This window comes from Citrus sinensis, chromosome 6 (assembly GCF_022201045.2).
Source record: "Citrus sinensis cultivar Valencia sweet orange chromosome 6, DVS_A1.0, whole genome shotgun sequence".
Classification (NCBI taxonomy): domain Eukaryota; kingdom Viridiplantae; phylum Streptophyta; class Magnoliopsida; order Sapindales; family Rutaceae; genus Citrus; species Citrus sinensis.
In genome coordinates, this window is record NC_068561.1 from 10,611,917 (window position 1) to 10,628,566 (window position 16,650).

Consider the following 16,650-nt stretch of genomic DNA (forward strand, 5'->3'; position numbering starts at 1 on the left):
CAAGATAAAATATTGCACTATGACTTATTGCAGCTCTATCTGTTCAAAAAAGAAAAAAAATGCACTAAGAGCAAGAGGTTCTCCAAATTTTAAAAAAAAATTACATTATTGAGCATCAAGCAGCTGAAATATCTAACCAACCTTTTCCATTATATACCAGAAACCCACAAGAAATGGAAACAGCATGCTGTTGTTACATGGATCCCCTTTAGCTGAAAAAAAAAAAAAAAAATACTATGCCCAGACCACAGTGTACATGGATGAGAAGAATGATGGTATACTGAAAAAAAATGGCCTTTCGTAGTTGAATAACTTCTTCCTGGAAGTTGCGAACTCATTGGGCAAAACTTATGACTACAACTTCTATCAGGCAACCACTGACTAGTTGCTACGTCATGATACATAATTCTGGTGAAATCTATTCAACCTTTCAGAAACCAGTTTATCTATCATGAGCTGCACTTCATCTTCTGAGCCTCAAGCTGCTGATTTAAGACTTTTATCCTTTCAAGCAAGGCTTTATTTTCCTAGAAATAATAAAAACTTGTTAAAAAATATCAAAATCAAATGAAGAAAAGGAAAGAAAATTGAGGTGACTATACTCGGAACATAATAAATGCTTTTGATGAAATCTTTAGGCCTTGTTAAGAAAAGCCAGAGTGAAGTTCATTTCAACTGGAGCAAAGTATTTAATACACTGATCAAGTTATTTCATGCAAAACTGACTAAATCTTGGTGTTCCCTAAGTGGCAGAACGAGAAAATATTTGAGGGATAAGAAATTAAATACTAAACAAATTTCAAAGGTTTTGCCTATAGGGGAAGAAACAGTAGTAGCCGACATTGAGAAATGAGAGATTGTGGCATTAAAGTGTCACCTTTTGAAGCATTACAATTTTTTGGTTGATGTTAGCAGGATCCTTGATCTGCTTCTCAAAAGATTCCTTAACCTGTTAAATGTAACAAATATTATTCAGTCCCAATGTGTACAATACAAACTCAATATTTCGGCTCCTAAATACAAAAATGAGTAGTTTTCTGCAGGCATATTGTTACCTAAAACACAAGCTCAAAATATAGTATAATATTGAACAAAATTGAATAGTTGTTCACAACTGCATTTGCTTAAACCCAGGGATAATGGTAATCCGATAATATTTCACTAATAACATCTTTAAAATTCAATGCCTGCTTTGTACTTTATGTCTAAGTCCTTTTACCAGTCGTCATACTGGAAATGTCCAATGAAAAATTAAAGAATTAATTTTACCGAACAGTTTGCACAACATGATAACTCAGACGCAACTCAATGAGTATTGGTGCTAATGGAAGAATAGATGACTTGCCGGACTCAATTCATCTGTTCAGACCAATATAAACTGACTATAAACATTAGAAAGATACCCATTAACAAAATTAATCTAATCCGGCAAATCCAACTGTTATGCGAAGTAAACCTAACTAAACGTGACAGGGAAAGGCAAAATACAGCATGAAAATTTCCCACCACAGATCTTATTTCTAACTAACTGACAATCAATGCATTCTTTAAAACACCTAGAAATCATTATAATCCTAATTAATCACAACAGAAACATTGCCATGACCTGAACAACTGAATTCATACCCTGTTTAGTTCTTGAGTACACTTGGTTACCCTCTCCACTTGTTTATCATATTTGAGTCTCCATTCTGCAGACTCATCCATTGCCTCCCTATTTGCAAGATCAAACTGTCTCCTAAAATATTACAATTCCACAAGAAAACCCATTTCTTACAATTACAAGAAAAGGGCAAAATCAGTAAAGAAAGAAAACTTGTAAAACAAAAAATAAAAGAAAACCTGAGCAACTCAGTGTCAGCAGAAGAAACAGTATAATCGATAATCCAGAGCCTCAAGTAAACGGCGGTACCCATTAACATAACTATCACCAAACCCACTAACACGCGCGCCCTCCTCCCCCTCATGTCTTAATTTTCTTGTTTGGTGTCTCTCTTTCTTACTCGCTCTCTGTTATTCGCTTTGCCTAACAAAGACAAGACGACGCCCCAGGTAAGACGTTCGTCTCATGATAAGCAGACTTGTTAACCGGCGTCATTCGGGTGAATCGGGTGCTCTTGATGTTTGCTTGCCATCCCCTTCTTTACGTTTCCTAAATCACATCGTTTCGTTTGTTACGATGAGCTTTGAATTGTTCCCCTTTCCAAACCATAATGACATAAATATATTTAGTTTTCTTTTAATTGATTACAAGTTGAATATTAAGAAAATAAAAAATTTTGATGGATTTTTTTATTAAGAATTAGAAGGAAATATTAAATAAATTAAAAGAATTAAAATTTTATTGAAAGCAATTGTCTACCCGTAGAGATGGCTAGGGTGGGTTAAGGATGCGTTTGAAATTGAGTTTGGGTAGCTGTAGCTTAAAAGTTACAGTAATAAAGTATTTAATAAATATTATTTGTCTGTGAATTAGAAATTATGTTGATATAATTTTTTACTTGTATAATAAAAAATTTATTACATCTTTAATAATTTTATCAAAATTATTATTTAAAATTTATATTTACTATATATTATTAATTTTTGTTTCATAGTTACAGTTTTTTTTCCACAACAACTATAACTTTTAAGATACAGCACCTTAATTCTAAACGCACCCTAAAAAAAAATATCTGTATAGTTGATCCAAAACGGTGCAATAGGTTTTAAAATTAAAAAAAGATCAGTTTATATGAGAAAAATTTAAAAAAAATTAAAACATAAAGAAAATTACTGTTAGTATTAAAAAATCATACAAAATCAATTCGGTTTAAATTATTATTTTAACAAAAAATTAACGGTTCAATTCGATTTAAAACTGAATCGAACTGTTAAATTGATAATTTATTTTTTTATTAATTTTAAAGAAAATGAACATTATTGTAAGAGGGTAATACTTTAAAAGCAAGCCAAAAGAAATAACAAATAATGGCAGGGATGTCAATAATTTAACGATAGGGATGCTTTGAGGTATTTTTCTAAAACATAATGACTAAATTGGCACTAATGTCAAAATATAGGGATTAAACTAACTTTTACCCTAAATATCATGCTACAATCAAATGGTATGTGTTTGATATTAAATATTTTTATTCCATTTCTAAATTTTTTTTTATCTATTATAATCATATTTTAAATTAAATGAAGATAAAAAACAGTGCAATCGACAATTTGAGATCTCAACGAAATTTTTTGAAGCATCTTGGTACCAATTTATTAAATGAGATGAAATGTTACCCCGAATCCCAATTTTAATCGAGATAAAAAAAATCAAATAATTAGAGATTTAAAATTTTCGGCCATCCATAATTCAAAAATATTTTAATTCCAAAATTAAAATAAAAACAAACAGATGGAAAGATGACAAAAATAAACTAACATTTAATTTAAGAATCAACATTGATGTTGCAGTGTTTTATCACTTTATAGTTTACCTATATCTAGAGATGGCTAATGGGCCATGTCATGCGAGCCCTTTTGAAAAAATAGCATAGCAATACGCTATTTTGAGGTTACATTTTGAGTGGATCCCATCATTTTATGTAAAAATTATGTAATGAATAGGCTTAGTGATTCCTTGTATAATGTATATATAGGAAAAAAAAAAACCAATGAGCTATGAGAATCCTTAGACCGAAAATATAAAACTGAAGATGTAGGTACCAAAGTTTGTTATTGGCCGCTTCCTAGAGTATAAAATGGTGGATTCCAAAATTATAATAAGTCAAGTACAAGAGCTTCAAATCATATTATCTGAAATCCTTGTAGAAGGAATGATGTTAAGTGAAACTTTTCAAGTGGCTGCAATTATTGAAAAATTGCCTCCTACTTGGAAAGATTTCAAGAGTTATTTGAAGTATAAACACAAGGAAATGAATGTTGAAGGGCTAGTTGTTAAGCTTTGAATTGAGGAAGATAACAGAAATGCAGAAAGAAGAAGGGCAATTTCTGTGGCTAAGGCAAATGTTGTTGAATATGGACCTAAAAATAAGAAAAATAAAAATATTAGGTCCGAAATGAGGAATCTCCAAGAAGCAAACAAAGTTTCAAGGAAAAGTGCTTTAACTGTGACAAGATGGGTCACAAGGCTTCGGATTGCAGATTGCCTAAAAAGAAATGAGAGGCTAATGTGGTGGAAAACATCACTCAACATGTTTCAGACATAAACCTCTATGCAGTGGTTTCATAAGTGAATCTGGTTGGCTCTAATCCGAGAGAATGATGGATTGATACGGGAGCAACCAGACATGTTTGATCGAACAAAGAGTTGTTCACTTCATTTGAATCAGTTAGCAATAGAGAGAAGCTATTCATGGGGAATTCTGCTACGTTTGAGATTGAGGGTCAAGGGAAGGTGATTCTAAAGATGACTTCTGGAAAAGAGCTGACTCTGAACGATGAGCTTTATGTGCCAGAAATTCGGAAGAACTTGGTGTCTGGATCGCTGTTGAACAAACATGGTTTTCGAATGGTGTTTGAGTTAGATAAGGTAGTTTTGTTAAAGAATGGGATGTATGTGGGAAAGGGTTATGTTAATGATGGGCTATTTAAACTCAATGTAATGATTGTGAAACCAAAAATTAATAATGAAACTAGTTCTTCTGCTTATTTGCTTGAGTCTTCTAATCTTTGGTATGGTAGATTAGGACATGTTAATTTTAATTCATTGCGTAAATTAATTAACATGAAGCATATTCCCAATTTCCAAATTGATTTGAAACATAAGTGTGAAACTTGTGTTGAGGCAAAACTAACTAGGTTATCTTTCCAAACAATTAAAAGAAACACTGAACCACTTGATTTAATACATAATGATATTTGTGATTTTAAATTCATTCAAACAAGAGGTGGTAATAAATATTTTATTACCTTTATTGACGATTGCACAAAATATTGCTATGTATACTTGTTGAAAAGTAAAGATGAAGCTTTAGAAAAGTTTATTCTTTATAAAAATAAAGTTAAGAATCAACTTAATAGAAAAATAAAGTTAAGAATCAACTTAATAGAAAAATCAAAGAATTAAGGAGTGACCGTGGTGGTGAATATGTTGTTCCGTTTGAGTCATTATGTGAACAAAGTGGAATCATACATCAAGTCACGGCTCCATATTCACCTCAATCTAATGGGATTGCAAAACGGAAAAATCAAACTTTAAAGGAAATGATGAATGCAATGTTGATAAGCTCTGGGTTACCCCAGAATATGTGGGGAGAAGCTGTTTTGTCAGCTAATTATTTATTAAATAAGATACCTCGAAAGTAAGAAGATAAAACCCTGTATGAGCTACGGAAAGGTAAAACACCTTCTTATAAATTTTTACGAGTGTGGAGGTGTCTTGCTAAAGTAGTAGTTCCTTTAAATAAAAAAGTGAAAATAGAACAAAAAACTGTTGACTGCATTTTCATTGGTTATGCACAAAATAGTAGTGCTTATCGATTTCTGGTGCATGAGTTTAAAGTTCCAAATGTCCACAAAAATATGATAATAGAATCAAGAAATGCATCGTTTTTTGAACATGTGTTTTCTTGTAATTCTATAGTGGAATCGAGAGAACTACGACAATTTCATAAAGCAATAATTGAAAATAGTCAAAATGAAGAAAATGATGAAGCTACAGAAGAATAATAAGAAAAAGAAGTTGAGGTCAGACGTAGCAAAAGAGATAGAATAAAAAAGTCTTTTGGTCCAGACTTTCTGACGTTTTTGTTAGAAAATGAACCTTAAAGCTTCAAAGAAGTTGTAACTTTACCTGAAGGCGCTTTATGGAAAGAAGCCATTAACAGTGAAGTTGAATCCATTTTACAAAATCATACCTAGAAGCTAGTAGATCTCCCTCCAGGATGTAAACCTTTGGGGTATAAGTAGATTTTCAAAAGAAAAATGAAAGCCGATGGATCAATCAATAAGTACAAGGCTAGGCTTGTAATTAAAGGTTATAGGCAACGAGAAGGCCTTGATTATTTTGATACTCATTCTCCTTTTACATGAATAAATTCCATTCGGATGATAATAGCAATTGCAACTTTGCGCAATCTCGAGACACATCAAATGGATGTAAAGACAGTTTTTCTGAATGGAGATTTAGATGAAGAAATCTACATGGAGCAGCCTGAAGGTTTTATTGCTCTAGGACAAGAAAAGAAAGTTTGTAAATTAATAAAGTCATTATATGGCTTGAAATAAGCACCAAAACAGTGGCATGAAAATGTTGATCATACGATGATCACAAGTGGATTTAAGATCAACGAATATGACAAATGTGTTTATGTCAAAGAAACAGAAAATGACTATGTCATTTTATGTTTATATGTTGATGACATGCTCATTGTTAAGAGTGATGATGACATGATTAAATCTACCAAGAATATGTTGAAGTCTAAATTTGACATGAAAGACATGGGTCTTGCGGATGTCATTTTGAGGATCAAAATCTCAAGGGCTTCTAATGAACTTATTCTAAGTCAAACTCATTATGTAGATAAAATTCTTGAGAAATTTAATAAAGATGATAACACCGTGTCTAAAAGTCCATTAGATACGAGTATACATCTATCAAGAAATCAAGGAGAAGGTATTTTTCAAGTAGAATACGCTAGAATGATAGGCAGTCTGATGTACTTAACAAACTGTACCAGACCAAACCTAGCCTATATAATAAGCAAACTTAGTAGATATACGAGTAATTCAGGAAGATATCATTGAAAAGCTATCATAAAAGTACTTAGGAATCTTCAATACACTCGTAATTATGGACTGCACTATACTAGGTATCTAGAAGTATTAGAAGGATATAGTGATGCTAACTGGATATCTGATGTAAAAGATTCAAAATCCACTAGCGGCTATGTGTTTATACTAGCAGGTGCAGCTGTATCATGGAGGTATTCTAAACAGACAGTAATTGCCAGATCTACAATGGAATTAGAATTCATTGCATTAGATAAATGTGGTGAAGAAGCAGAATGGCTACGCAACTTTTTAGAAGGTATTCTAAAGTGGCCAAAGCCAATGCCTACAATTTATATTCATTGCAATAGTCAATCAGCTATCGGTAGGGCACAGAGTAATATGTATAATGGTAAGTCTAGACACATACGTCGTAGACATAATACCATTAGACAGTTTATTCCTATTAGAGTTATTTCTATTGATTATGTGAGGTCAAAAGATAACATTGTGGATCCTCTAACTAAATGATTAAATAGAGAGCTAGTGGAAAATCATCAAAGGGAATGAGATTAAAACCCATAGAATGAGTAGTCAATAACGAAGGAAAACGCAACCTAGTTGACGGAAGATCCCAAGATCTAGGTTCAATAAGACAACTTAATTGTTAAATACTAAAGTTGGATCACTGTGGGTGGTCATTCTCTTGAAAGGATTGCCTCATTGATCATTCCTATAATGAAACAGTAATGCCCGTGGGAAATAAGGTTGAGCTAGGCTCTTAATGATTCTTATGCGTCAAAAATCCGAGCGGAGTAATACAGGTTACTCTTAATTAAGATATCACTTATATGAGAGAGAAGTGGGGTCGCTTCAAATGGAATTGTTAAGGGTTCAACTCTTAGAAACTCTTGCAGAACTAAGTAGATGTTCAAGGCCAAAACAAACATAACCATGAAAACTCAACAGTGTTAGGAGAAATACCTATGTGTAGTATATGATCGTTGACACTAACGGCAGAACAGTTCAAAGACATCGCATCTATTGATCAGCCAGTAAAGTAAATATACTATCATAAGGGAAGGTTCAAAGAGTAAAACATGCTAGGTATCGATCCAATAAACTCGATCATTAAGGTTAAAAATGGCTTTAATGTCAAAATTTAGCAGTTTTTTCTGTTTTACTACCAATTTTCATTCATGTGGGGCATTGTTGAAAAAATAGCATAGCAATATGCTATTTTGAGGGCACATTTTGAGTGGGTCCCACTTAGCAAAAGTGAAAAATCTTGTGAGGTTTGGATTTTACTCCGTGAATACTTTGAAAGTGTATATTTATTTATTCAAAATGGTGCTTGGGTGAATGAGAAATTGTCTCTCAAAGTTCACCCTTGAAGTTGAAAATTTGAAAGGAAATGAGGTTTATCCCATAAGGGAAAAATAAGCCAAGGGATTTGCGTTTATATATAGACACTTACCCAAGCATGAGCAAGAATTATAATGATAGAGACTCTCTCCACACGCGTGCTCACCGGGGGGGCGGTGCGAATCCAAGACTGATTTGGTTGAACTCGTGTGCGCCCGCGCGTCCTGCGTATGCGAATGTCAACCCAAAATCACCTAAGCTTGCATGACACATTTTTAATTTCCTTTTAAATTTTTGAAACAGTTTACAATTATTATTTGTGAATCTTTTAAATTCAAAGGATTTGTAACAGCTTCGCAATTATTTTTTGGGCTATTATGCAATTCAATTTTGAATTCAATAGACTGAATTGAATTTTTTTTATTCAATTAACTGTTACAACATTAAATCGCATATATTGAATCCGAAAATTCAATTTTATGCTACTGTTACATACTCACGTGTGTATAAAAAGGTAGCTTCATCTTCTGTTTTGGACACACAAACAGCAACTAGCACACAGAGCACTTAAAATTTCCTTTCCTCCTTCTGACATCTGGTTTCTGATCGAGTTTGACCATTATTGTGGCTCACTGGAATTATTTATCTATGCTTGACGGATAATTTGAACCCGTTGTATCCTGAGAAACAGTTACCAGCAAACCTAAAGCACTGAAGTAGGTGGTAAATTTGTTGTAAGGACACTGTGTTACAGGTCTCGGGTTTATTTTCTTTGTTTCGTTAATTTCTTCTCCCTGGTGTTTAATTCATGTTGCTGTCTTGCTACAGTTTAATTTTGTTATCAATTAATTTCACATTAATTAGCTACTGTTTTTAATTGTTAACTCACTGTTATTTTTTTTAACAGGCCCAACCCATCAAAATAAGACACATGCGTGCTCGTACCCATGTCGTGCCGTGCTTAATTGTTTTTTGCTTAGGCCCGGCCCGGCACACGTATCATGCTCACTCATGCAGTGCCCACACTTGTCGTGCCATGCCTAAGAAAAAAAGCTCAATAATTATTTTTTCTTAATTTTTTAAGAGCGCATACTAAGTTGTTGGTTTACTTTTTTTCTAGTGTATATACTTTTTTTAGGTCTATACCTTTATCCAAATTTAATAGAATCAAAAATTCAAAAATCAAGTTCATATTCAATAATAATAAACTAATAATAGTAAGAGAATATAATATTAATTACTAAGTTTGACCTTATAATATTAGATTTTTTTTTAATACTGAACAACAATAATAATAAAAAAAATTTATTAAGGTTAACTTAATTGTTAACTTGGACTTACATAAAGTCATAGATCATAGTTCACCATAATATTAATGCATATTTATAGAATCATGATATTTATAATTTATTCTTTAAAATCATGATATCAATTATTCATTTAATAAATTATAAATATAAATCAATTATAGTATTTTTTAACTAAGAATTAAATGATTTTAAAAAATTCAATTTCAAGTTATTTGAAAAATCATAAAATTTTAAGTTTGCTTTCATTAAAAAAATAAAACGTGTTTATTGCGGGCTTTTTTATTATGTCGAGTTTGGCCCATCTCTACTCATGTCGTACTTTTAAGGTCTGCGTGCCTAAAATTTTAAGCCTGACCCAGCCCACGTACGTGTCGTGTCACGTGCCCCACCGTGCTCATGTCATGCCGTGTCACATGCTGTCTGACCCATTGGCCATCTCTACCTACATCCGGATTCATATCCGCATCCATATCTGTAAAAAAAAAAATATGTTGATCCGGATACAGGTAATATCCGCAATAGATGGGGGTGGATATTTTGAATATCCGGATTTGCAAAAATCAAAATTTAATAATTTAATGCATAATTTAAAAAATTCAATAATTTACCTAACAATATCAAATAAAATTCAATCATAATTCAATAATCAATAGTTCAACCTGAATAACATACACAACAACATCATAAATTCACAAATAAAATTTAATTTTTAATTTTTAATATATATTTTAATTTAAGTTAAAATTCAATAATTTACCTAATAATATCAAATAAAATTCAATCATAATTCAACATGAATAACACACAACACATCATAAATCCATAAATAAAATTTATTTTTAATTTTTAATATATAATTTTTAATTTAATTGGATTTTGATATCTAGTTTTCTAGATGTACTTGCATTTGGATCTAGCGATCCGCATTCGAATCCGTGTGGATCTTGATTTTCTACATCTGAATCGGTATTTTTTTTAAATCTGAATCTGAATTTTCCTGGATCTGGAAGTTCCGGATCCTTGCGGATGTGGGTCGGATTTGGATTTTATTGCCATCCTAGTTTACGCCGTCATTAATTTTAATGGCCGAAATAAGTTAATGGACCTAAGTGTGAAAATTCAAAATAATTGGAACTTGTGAGTCAAAATTGTGAAATATTTGATTTTTTTTGCTTTTTCATCAAAAAACAAGGACAGAAAAGTTAAAACCCAAAGAAACATATCCACACCGTCGAAACAACTTGTGGCTAGATCCAACGGTCAACTCACAAATGGACAAAATAGGGAGTAGGTACAAGGTACCCGGACCCAAAAACCAATTGGATTGACAGTGATTTTTTTAGTTTTTATCCAATCGACCTTTTAACATTTGTGATTTAAAATTTAGAACCCCAGCGAAAAAAAAAATGTCAGATATCAATTTTACGTACGCTTAGAACTCTGTGCACTGTGCTCTCTAAAAGAACAATTCCTTTCAAAAGGTGCCGAGTCAGAATCTTATTCTAATTAAGAATGCAGCCACGGGAGGATTAGAAATGGAAAACATTCCCCCCTTTTTGCGTCTGCTCTTTCGGCTCAAGAATGTTGATTTTAAGAACGAGTAATTTTCCTTCTCTCCAACCCTCACTGTCCACTCAGCTAATCTTCGTGGAATTGCAGCGACAACCATCATCAAGATTTAAAAGCATCGTAGACATAAATTGACAAAGCATTAGTTTGCGTACGCTTGACCATTCATCTCTTCGTGACAACTAATGACATGAACCATTGCGGTGGCCCAAGTTTACTCAATACGCAACCTTGGTAGGAAAAATAAAATGCATTAAAATTGAAAGCCATGGCCAACAATTTCAATCAATCAGCTGCACCACCCCTTGTTTCATCATTTATTATAATACAAACAGAAAGGAGTCTTAATTGCCATGCGTTTTGGTTTGGCAATGATCCACATGATTTTATCTCGTTGCCCACGTGGTCAAAACCCAGATTATTAGGATAATTTTTTTTTTTTCAAGAAAATTTGGTATTGATGGGCTGACTATTTTATTTAGACTTTTTATTTCCATATTCTTTTTTTCAATTATAACGAAGCTATATATGCACACATACATTAGAACCTCTTTAAACTAATACTTGACAAGTTAATAATCTTTATTATGTAATAAATTTTTTCGGTCTCTAGTCTCCACTTCTCGAATTGTAATAAGAAATTATGAAATTTTGTTAATATATGTTGATTGAATTTGTAAGTAACTCTATAAATTAATAAATTATTAATTTACCGGTTATTTAATTTTTCTTTTAATTAATAAATTTTATATAATACCAACTCTGTTAATTTATAGAGGTTCTACTTTTATATATTATGGGTTCATTAGAAAAATTTATTCATCACATTAGCTTAGGAAAGATGTTTCAAAGAAATTTAAAGCTCTGGTAATGTTGAGTTCCAAAAGTTATCTAACGTGCATATTAATAATACACTTTTGTGTTTGATTTATCTATGTGAAAGAGAGACCATGATATCGAAGATAAGAGTTTCCATCTTTTCTGCATTGAATCTAGCTGTCATCGAGTCCCATGCAAAGTGCAGGCGAATGATCAATTTCCTTCCATCCTTTATCTTTCATCCTTATCCATTAAAAAATAATGTACAAACTGCAATACGCATTATTGTTGCCCCATAAAATAAACATTTTTATTCCCATTTATTGTCACGAAACAAATTGAAGAAGAAAAGCAAAAGAAAATGACTTTAATATTATTGCCATTCTAGAAGCAAGAATATTAATGATGAATGAATTTTTTACTTCAAGGGTTGTTTCAGCTTGTCAGTAGCTTTCGTGCCAACCACCAACTCTACAAGTCCACATCTTCATCTTCCTCATTGTCTCTCCGAAATTGCATTATTGAATGAATTAACCCCATTATTTCAACAACCAAAAAAAAAAAAAAGTGGAAAAATACTCATCTAGTTCTTATAATCTAAACTAATTACTCATTTAGTATATGTATTTTTAAGTATACATCATCGAAAACCCTAGTGTTGTTACTTTCGTAATGTTGGATTCAACTTTTCAATCGTGAAAAAACATTTTTATATTAGATAACTTAAAATTTAAATAAATCTATCGAGCAACATGCGAAAAATATATGATAGAATAGGGACTATTTAGGTCATTTTTTAAAGTACAAAGAAAAACTTGATAATTATTTTAAATTATGAAAGCTAAACCAACATTTATGTATCTCAAAGTCAAATAATTACAAAATGCAAAAATTCATCCTCTGATTATGTACTCAAAACATCAAAAACCAGAGGAGCGAGATAACAAAATACAAGCACCGGGACATTGATTTGATCATCTATTTCTATCAAAATTTTCAATAATTGATCCTCACTCAAGTAGTAATAATAAATAAAATGTTTAATTGCTGCTAATTAATTAATTAATCCTCAAAGCCAACTTTTTTCCAAATTGCATTTCTGACCCGGCGCAGATCTCTTCCTTTCAAAGTCCTCCCTATGCCTTCATGAACAGAAAATGAAGCTCCCCTCCTCATGGCTAAATATTCATGAGGAGGAACCAACCCGTAGTACTCTTCCTCCTTGTCTTCATCGTCATCGCCGCCGCCTCCGCCGCGGTCTTCATCGCTCTCTCTCTTGCTATGCTCTCTATACTCGTCCTTCAAAATCTTTGACCAGTCCGGTATGTTCACCGGCAATGAAGCCGACGTCAAGGGCATTATTTTCCGGTCTTCGATCTTCTTCGCAAGCTTTCTTGATGAACGTGAACTGGGTATCGGTTTCTTGGCAGCCTCCACGTGAACATTGACATTAACAGACTCATTGGGTCTGTACATGTCATCTTCATCAAACTCAAAAAGATTGTTATCGGTAGCAGTGATTGCGGTTTCAGCTACTGGGGTCGGATATATGTAGCTTGGTTTTGCATGAAAGAATTTTCTTGACGATGCCATTGAAGAAGAATATTGAAATGGGGATTTGGTTTTTTATGCTTTCTTTGAAACGGAGGAAGTTTGCAGACGTTTATTATCAGTTATGTGTTTCTTCTACTCTAACTTAACTTTTGGGGGGTCTTTGTATCGTTTGATTGAGTCTCATTTTTATAGTGTATTGGATAAGCATGAGCTCGGCCTTTGAATAGGCAGATAATAATAAAGTATTGTGTGTAAAGTAAAATGAAAATGCTTAAAAGCGGGCACCCTCACGCGTTTAGCATGAGCTCACAAATCAAGTTCTACAAAACGTTTAAAATGTTCTGCAGCAAAAATAACGCAGCAAAAAAATAAAAGATGTAGGATGATGAATAGATAAGAGATATTTTTGACGATATTTCGTTAATTTTGAGAATACCTATGAATAAGAAAAAATAACTAAATATATATTGATTTTGATTATAAGTGTAAAGTTTCGTTGATTCCACAGAATGACTAGAGATTTGAATAATAAAATTGAAGCACTTACATGTAACATAATTCAACAACTCATATAATTTTAAATTGAAAAATGTGATCAATAACAAATATTAAGTCTCGACTTAAAATAATACTAGTTATAACCTAATCATAGTTAAATTAGAAATACTACTCTAATAAGACTCATGCCTAAATAATAAAACTCTAAGTAAGAAATTAAATTATTTAGAATATAACTGAATTAAAATATCTCAAAATATTATAAACTTCAGTCTATTTAGGATTTTTTGAGCTTCTTGCACATAATTACATAATCAATAATTAGTACTACAGATATATTATATGGGATACATAATTAATAATTATAAGTGAAATATCACTTGAGCGACAGACTATGTACCTCAAGTGATATTTTAAACGTTAATCTTCCACCACCTATCATTAGATGCCATATTTCTTGAGAAGGCAATATTATGTATCCTAAACGCAAATCAAAAGGAGAGTCCATAATACATTTATGGACTCACCAACAGATAAGAATTTCTCGACGGGCAAATGTACTCTTCGATTTCCACCGGAATGCACGTAGGATAATAATTTACAAATACAATCCACAGTATGCAAAATTCTCATCACTTGAAAATATGACACGCTATATAATATTTTATTTTATAAATCAATTTTGCCGTACACAGCGGCACTGGTAAGTGGATAACGTCGGATTTAACCGGTTCGGACCAACGTACACGTGGACCGACGGACACTCCTTATTAAATCACTCATTCGTCTGAGACTCATCCGACTCATTGTGGGGTCCACCGCCAATCGCCGTCCAATAGTGATCCAAATGTCAATATCCTGACACGTCATGTAAGAAATTTTACGCCTTCGATGCTTCCATTTTTGTCGCGCAGTGGTAATGACGTGGCTTGTTCATCTGCGGTCCAATTAAAGCGAAATTCAGAAGACACGTGTCACAAACTTGGAAGAAACGACAAAGTAGGGAGTGGTGTCACGCATTATCACAAAATAAATTGAATAAATAAATAAAAATTGACCCATGTGTGATTATTCGCCACTGTGTGATTTGCCACCGGCGTAGAGTTTGGTTAATTGAGAATATCAATATCTGTGTTTATGGTACACTTCAAAGGATCTATTGAGTATAGTTCAAAAATCTATTATCAGTAATAATATTAAATTTTATGATAAATATATTTTATTTCATATTTTGTGAAAAAGGAGAAAATTTTAATGAGAGTTAGGGGTTGTTTGGAATTATTTTTGAAAGGTTTAAAAATAGTTTTGAAAAATCAAAAATTAATTTTAGTATTTGATAAATTCTTTTAAAAATCACTTTTAATAAAATCGTCAGTTTTATATTTAATGCAATTATACATGCTCTCATATTATTATAAAAATCTAAAATTATCTTTGTTAATTAGGAAATAATTCATTAATTTTAAAGAGATTATTATTATTACCAATTATATTGAGATAACAAAATAAAAAAAATAATAATAAATATTTATTTTAGTTATCAATTATTATATATACGTATTTAAAAAAATATTTTATACATGTTTATAAATGTGTCAATTAATTTTACCAGCTGTTTAACCAATTCTCTTTACTTCTAATTATTTATATAGTACAGTCAACAATAATTATTGTAAAAGTTACAATATTATCAAACTAATCCTTATTATTGAGGGCACAACCTCATTATTGAGCTACAAGCCAGAGTTAAAAGTTAAGTTGAATTGAATTGAGTTGTAAGTAAATTTATGTTCAATTTGATTAATTATTCTTTTTCTTTGTGTACCATTAATTTCAATGAAAAATTGAATCCAATTATATAAGTTTGTCTAATCCATGCATGTCTGTCTATCTTCCATTTTTATATACATTTAAACATAATAATAAACACTCTGATCTTACTATATATTAATATACACAAATCCTCTACAATTATGGCTCATTCATGTTCTCAAATTTTTTTTATATAGTTATTATACTAGTTGATTTCCATCAAATTATGGATGTAAAGTTTCCTTTATGTTCTCACTACCTTTGACAGAAGAAAATGGATTTTTATAATATTTATGCATTCTTTGGCTATGCATTATTGTATCAAAGAATTATTTGGATTTTGGGCACATCATGTGATCAAGCGCAATCTCCAACAACCATTAAAGAATTTGTGCCTGCAAATAATGGGTCATTAATTATATTTTAGAAATTAAAAGTATCATATCTTATCCTTGGTTAGAAGATTAGGCCCTCGGACCTAAGTAATGGACCCACTACGCCTCAACACTTCTTTAATCCCAATTTTTGTAGGTCATGTATGGACACATAAAAAAAATAAAAACAAGTATAAAATCAAGTACAATAAAAATGATTATCTTGAATTAGTATAACAAACAAAAACTTAGGCATCCAATGAAATCATCAAAGCTATTAGTAAAAGATAAAGCCCAATAATGTCACTCTTGTTAAAAGATTTTTTTTTTTTTTCTATCAAGTGTTATTAGGATTTTTTCTGTCTCTGCTTGAAATGCAACAAGCGATATCTTTATCCCATCAAGGACGTCGGTAGGATAAGATATATATAGTCTTCTTGTATAAAATAAGTAACTAGGCATCTTCTAGATTATCATGATGAAGGTCTTAATTAGGGATTTTTTAGAGCTACATTTGGGATCAATTAATTGGTAAGTAGCATATATATAACATTTCGTGTCGAAAATGAAGGTACATTCTCGCCTATCAGTTTGGGACCTGGGAAGAAAAATAGACATTACATTGTTGACTAGACATA

At 31.7% G+C, this 16,650-nt stretch overlaps 2 protein-coding genes across 2 annotated transcripts; both read right to left on the reverse strand.

The window, feature by feature from the left end:
- Positions 1 to 87: 87 nt before the first annotated feature.
- Positions 88 to 2,236, reverse strand: LOC102611005 (uncharacterized). The gene is made up of 4 exons (XM_006481400.4): positions 1,843 to 2,236; positions 1,627 to 1,738; positions 878 to 949; positions 88 to 527 (listed from the first exon to the last, which is right to left on the reverse strand). Exons 1-4 carry the CDS (start codon positions 1,965 to 1,967, stop codon positions 450 to 452), a joined length of 387 nt encoding a protein of 128 aa, XP_006481463.1. The 5' UTR covers positions 1,968 to 2,236; the 3' UTR covers positions 88 to 449.
- A 10,414-nt stretch (positions 2,237 to 12,650) lies between these two features.
- LOC102610402 (uncharacterized) lies at positions 12,651 to 13,512 on the reverse strand. Its single transcript, XM_006481398.3, has one exon. The coding sequence runs from the start codon at positions 13,365 to 13,367 to the stop codon at positions 12,837 to 12,839; it is 531 nt and encodes a 176-aa protein (XP_006481461.1). The 5' UTR covers positions 13,368 to 13,512; the 3' UTR covers positions 12,651 to 12,836.
- Positions 13,513 to 16,650: the final 3,138 nt, after the last annotated feature.

Coding starts and splice junctions, on each gene's coding strand:
- LOC102611005 (XM_006481400.4), bottom strand. CDS start 1,967: ATGAGGGGGAGGAGGGCGCGCGTGTTAGTGGGTTTGGTGATAGTTATG. Junction 1,739..1,842: donor GCTGACACTGAGTTGCTCAG/GTTTTCTTTTAT, acceptor GTAATATTTTAG/GAGACAGTTTGATCTTGCAA. Junction 528..877: donor AAATTGTAATGCTTCAAAAG/GTGACACTTTAA, acceptor TATTATTTCTAG/GAAAATAAAGCCTTGCTTGA.
- LOC102610402 (XM_006481398.3), bottom strand. CDS start 13,367: ATGGCATCGTCAAGAAAATTCTTTCATGCAAAACCAAGCTACATATAT.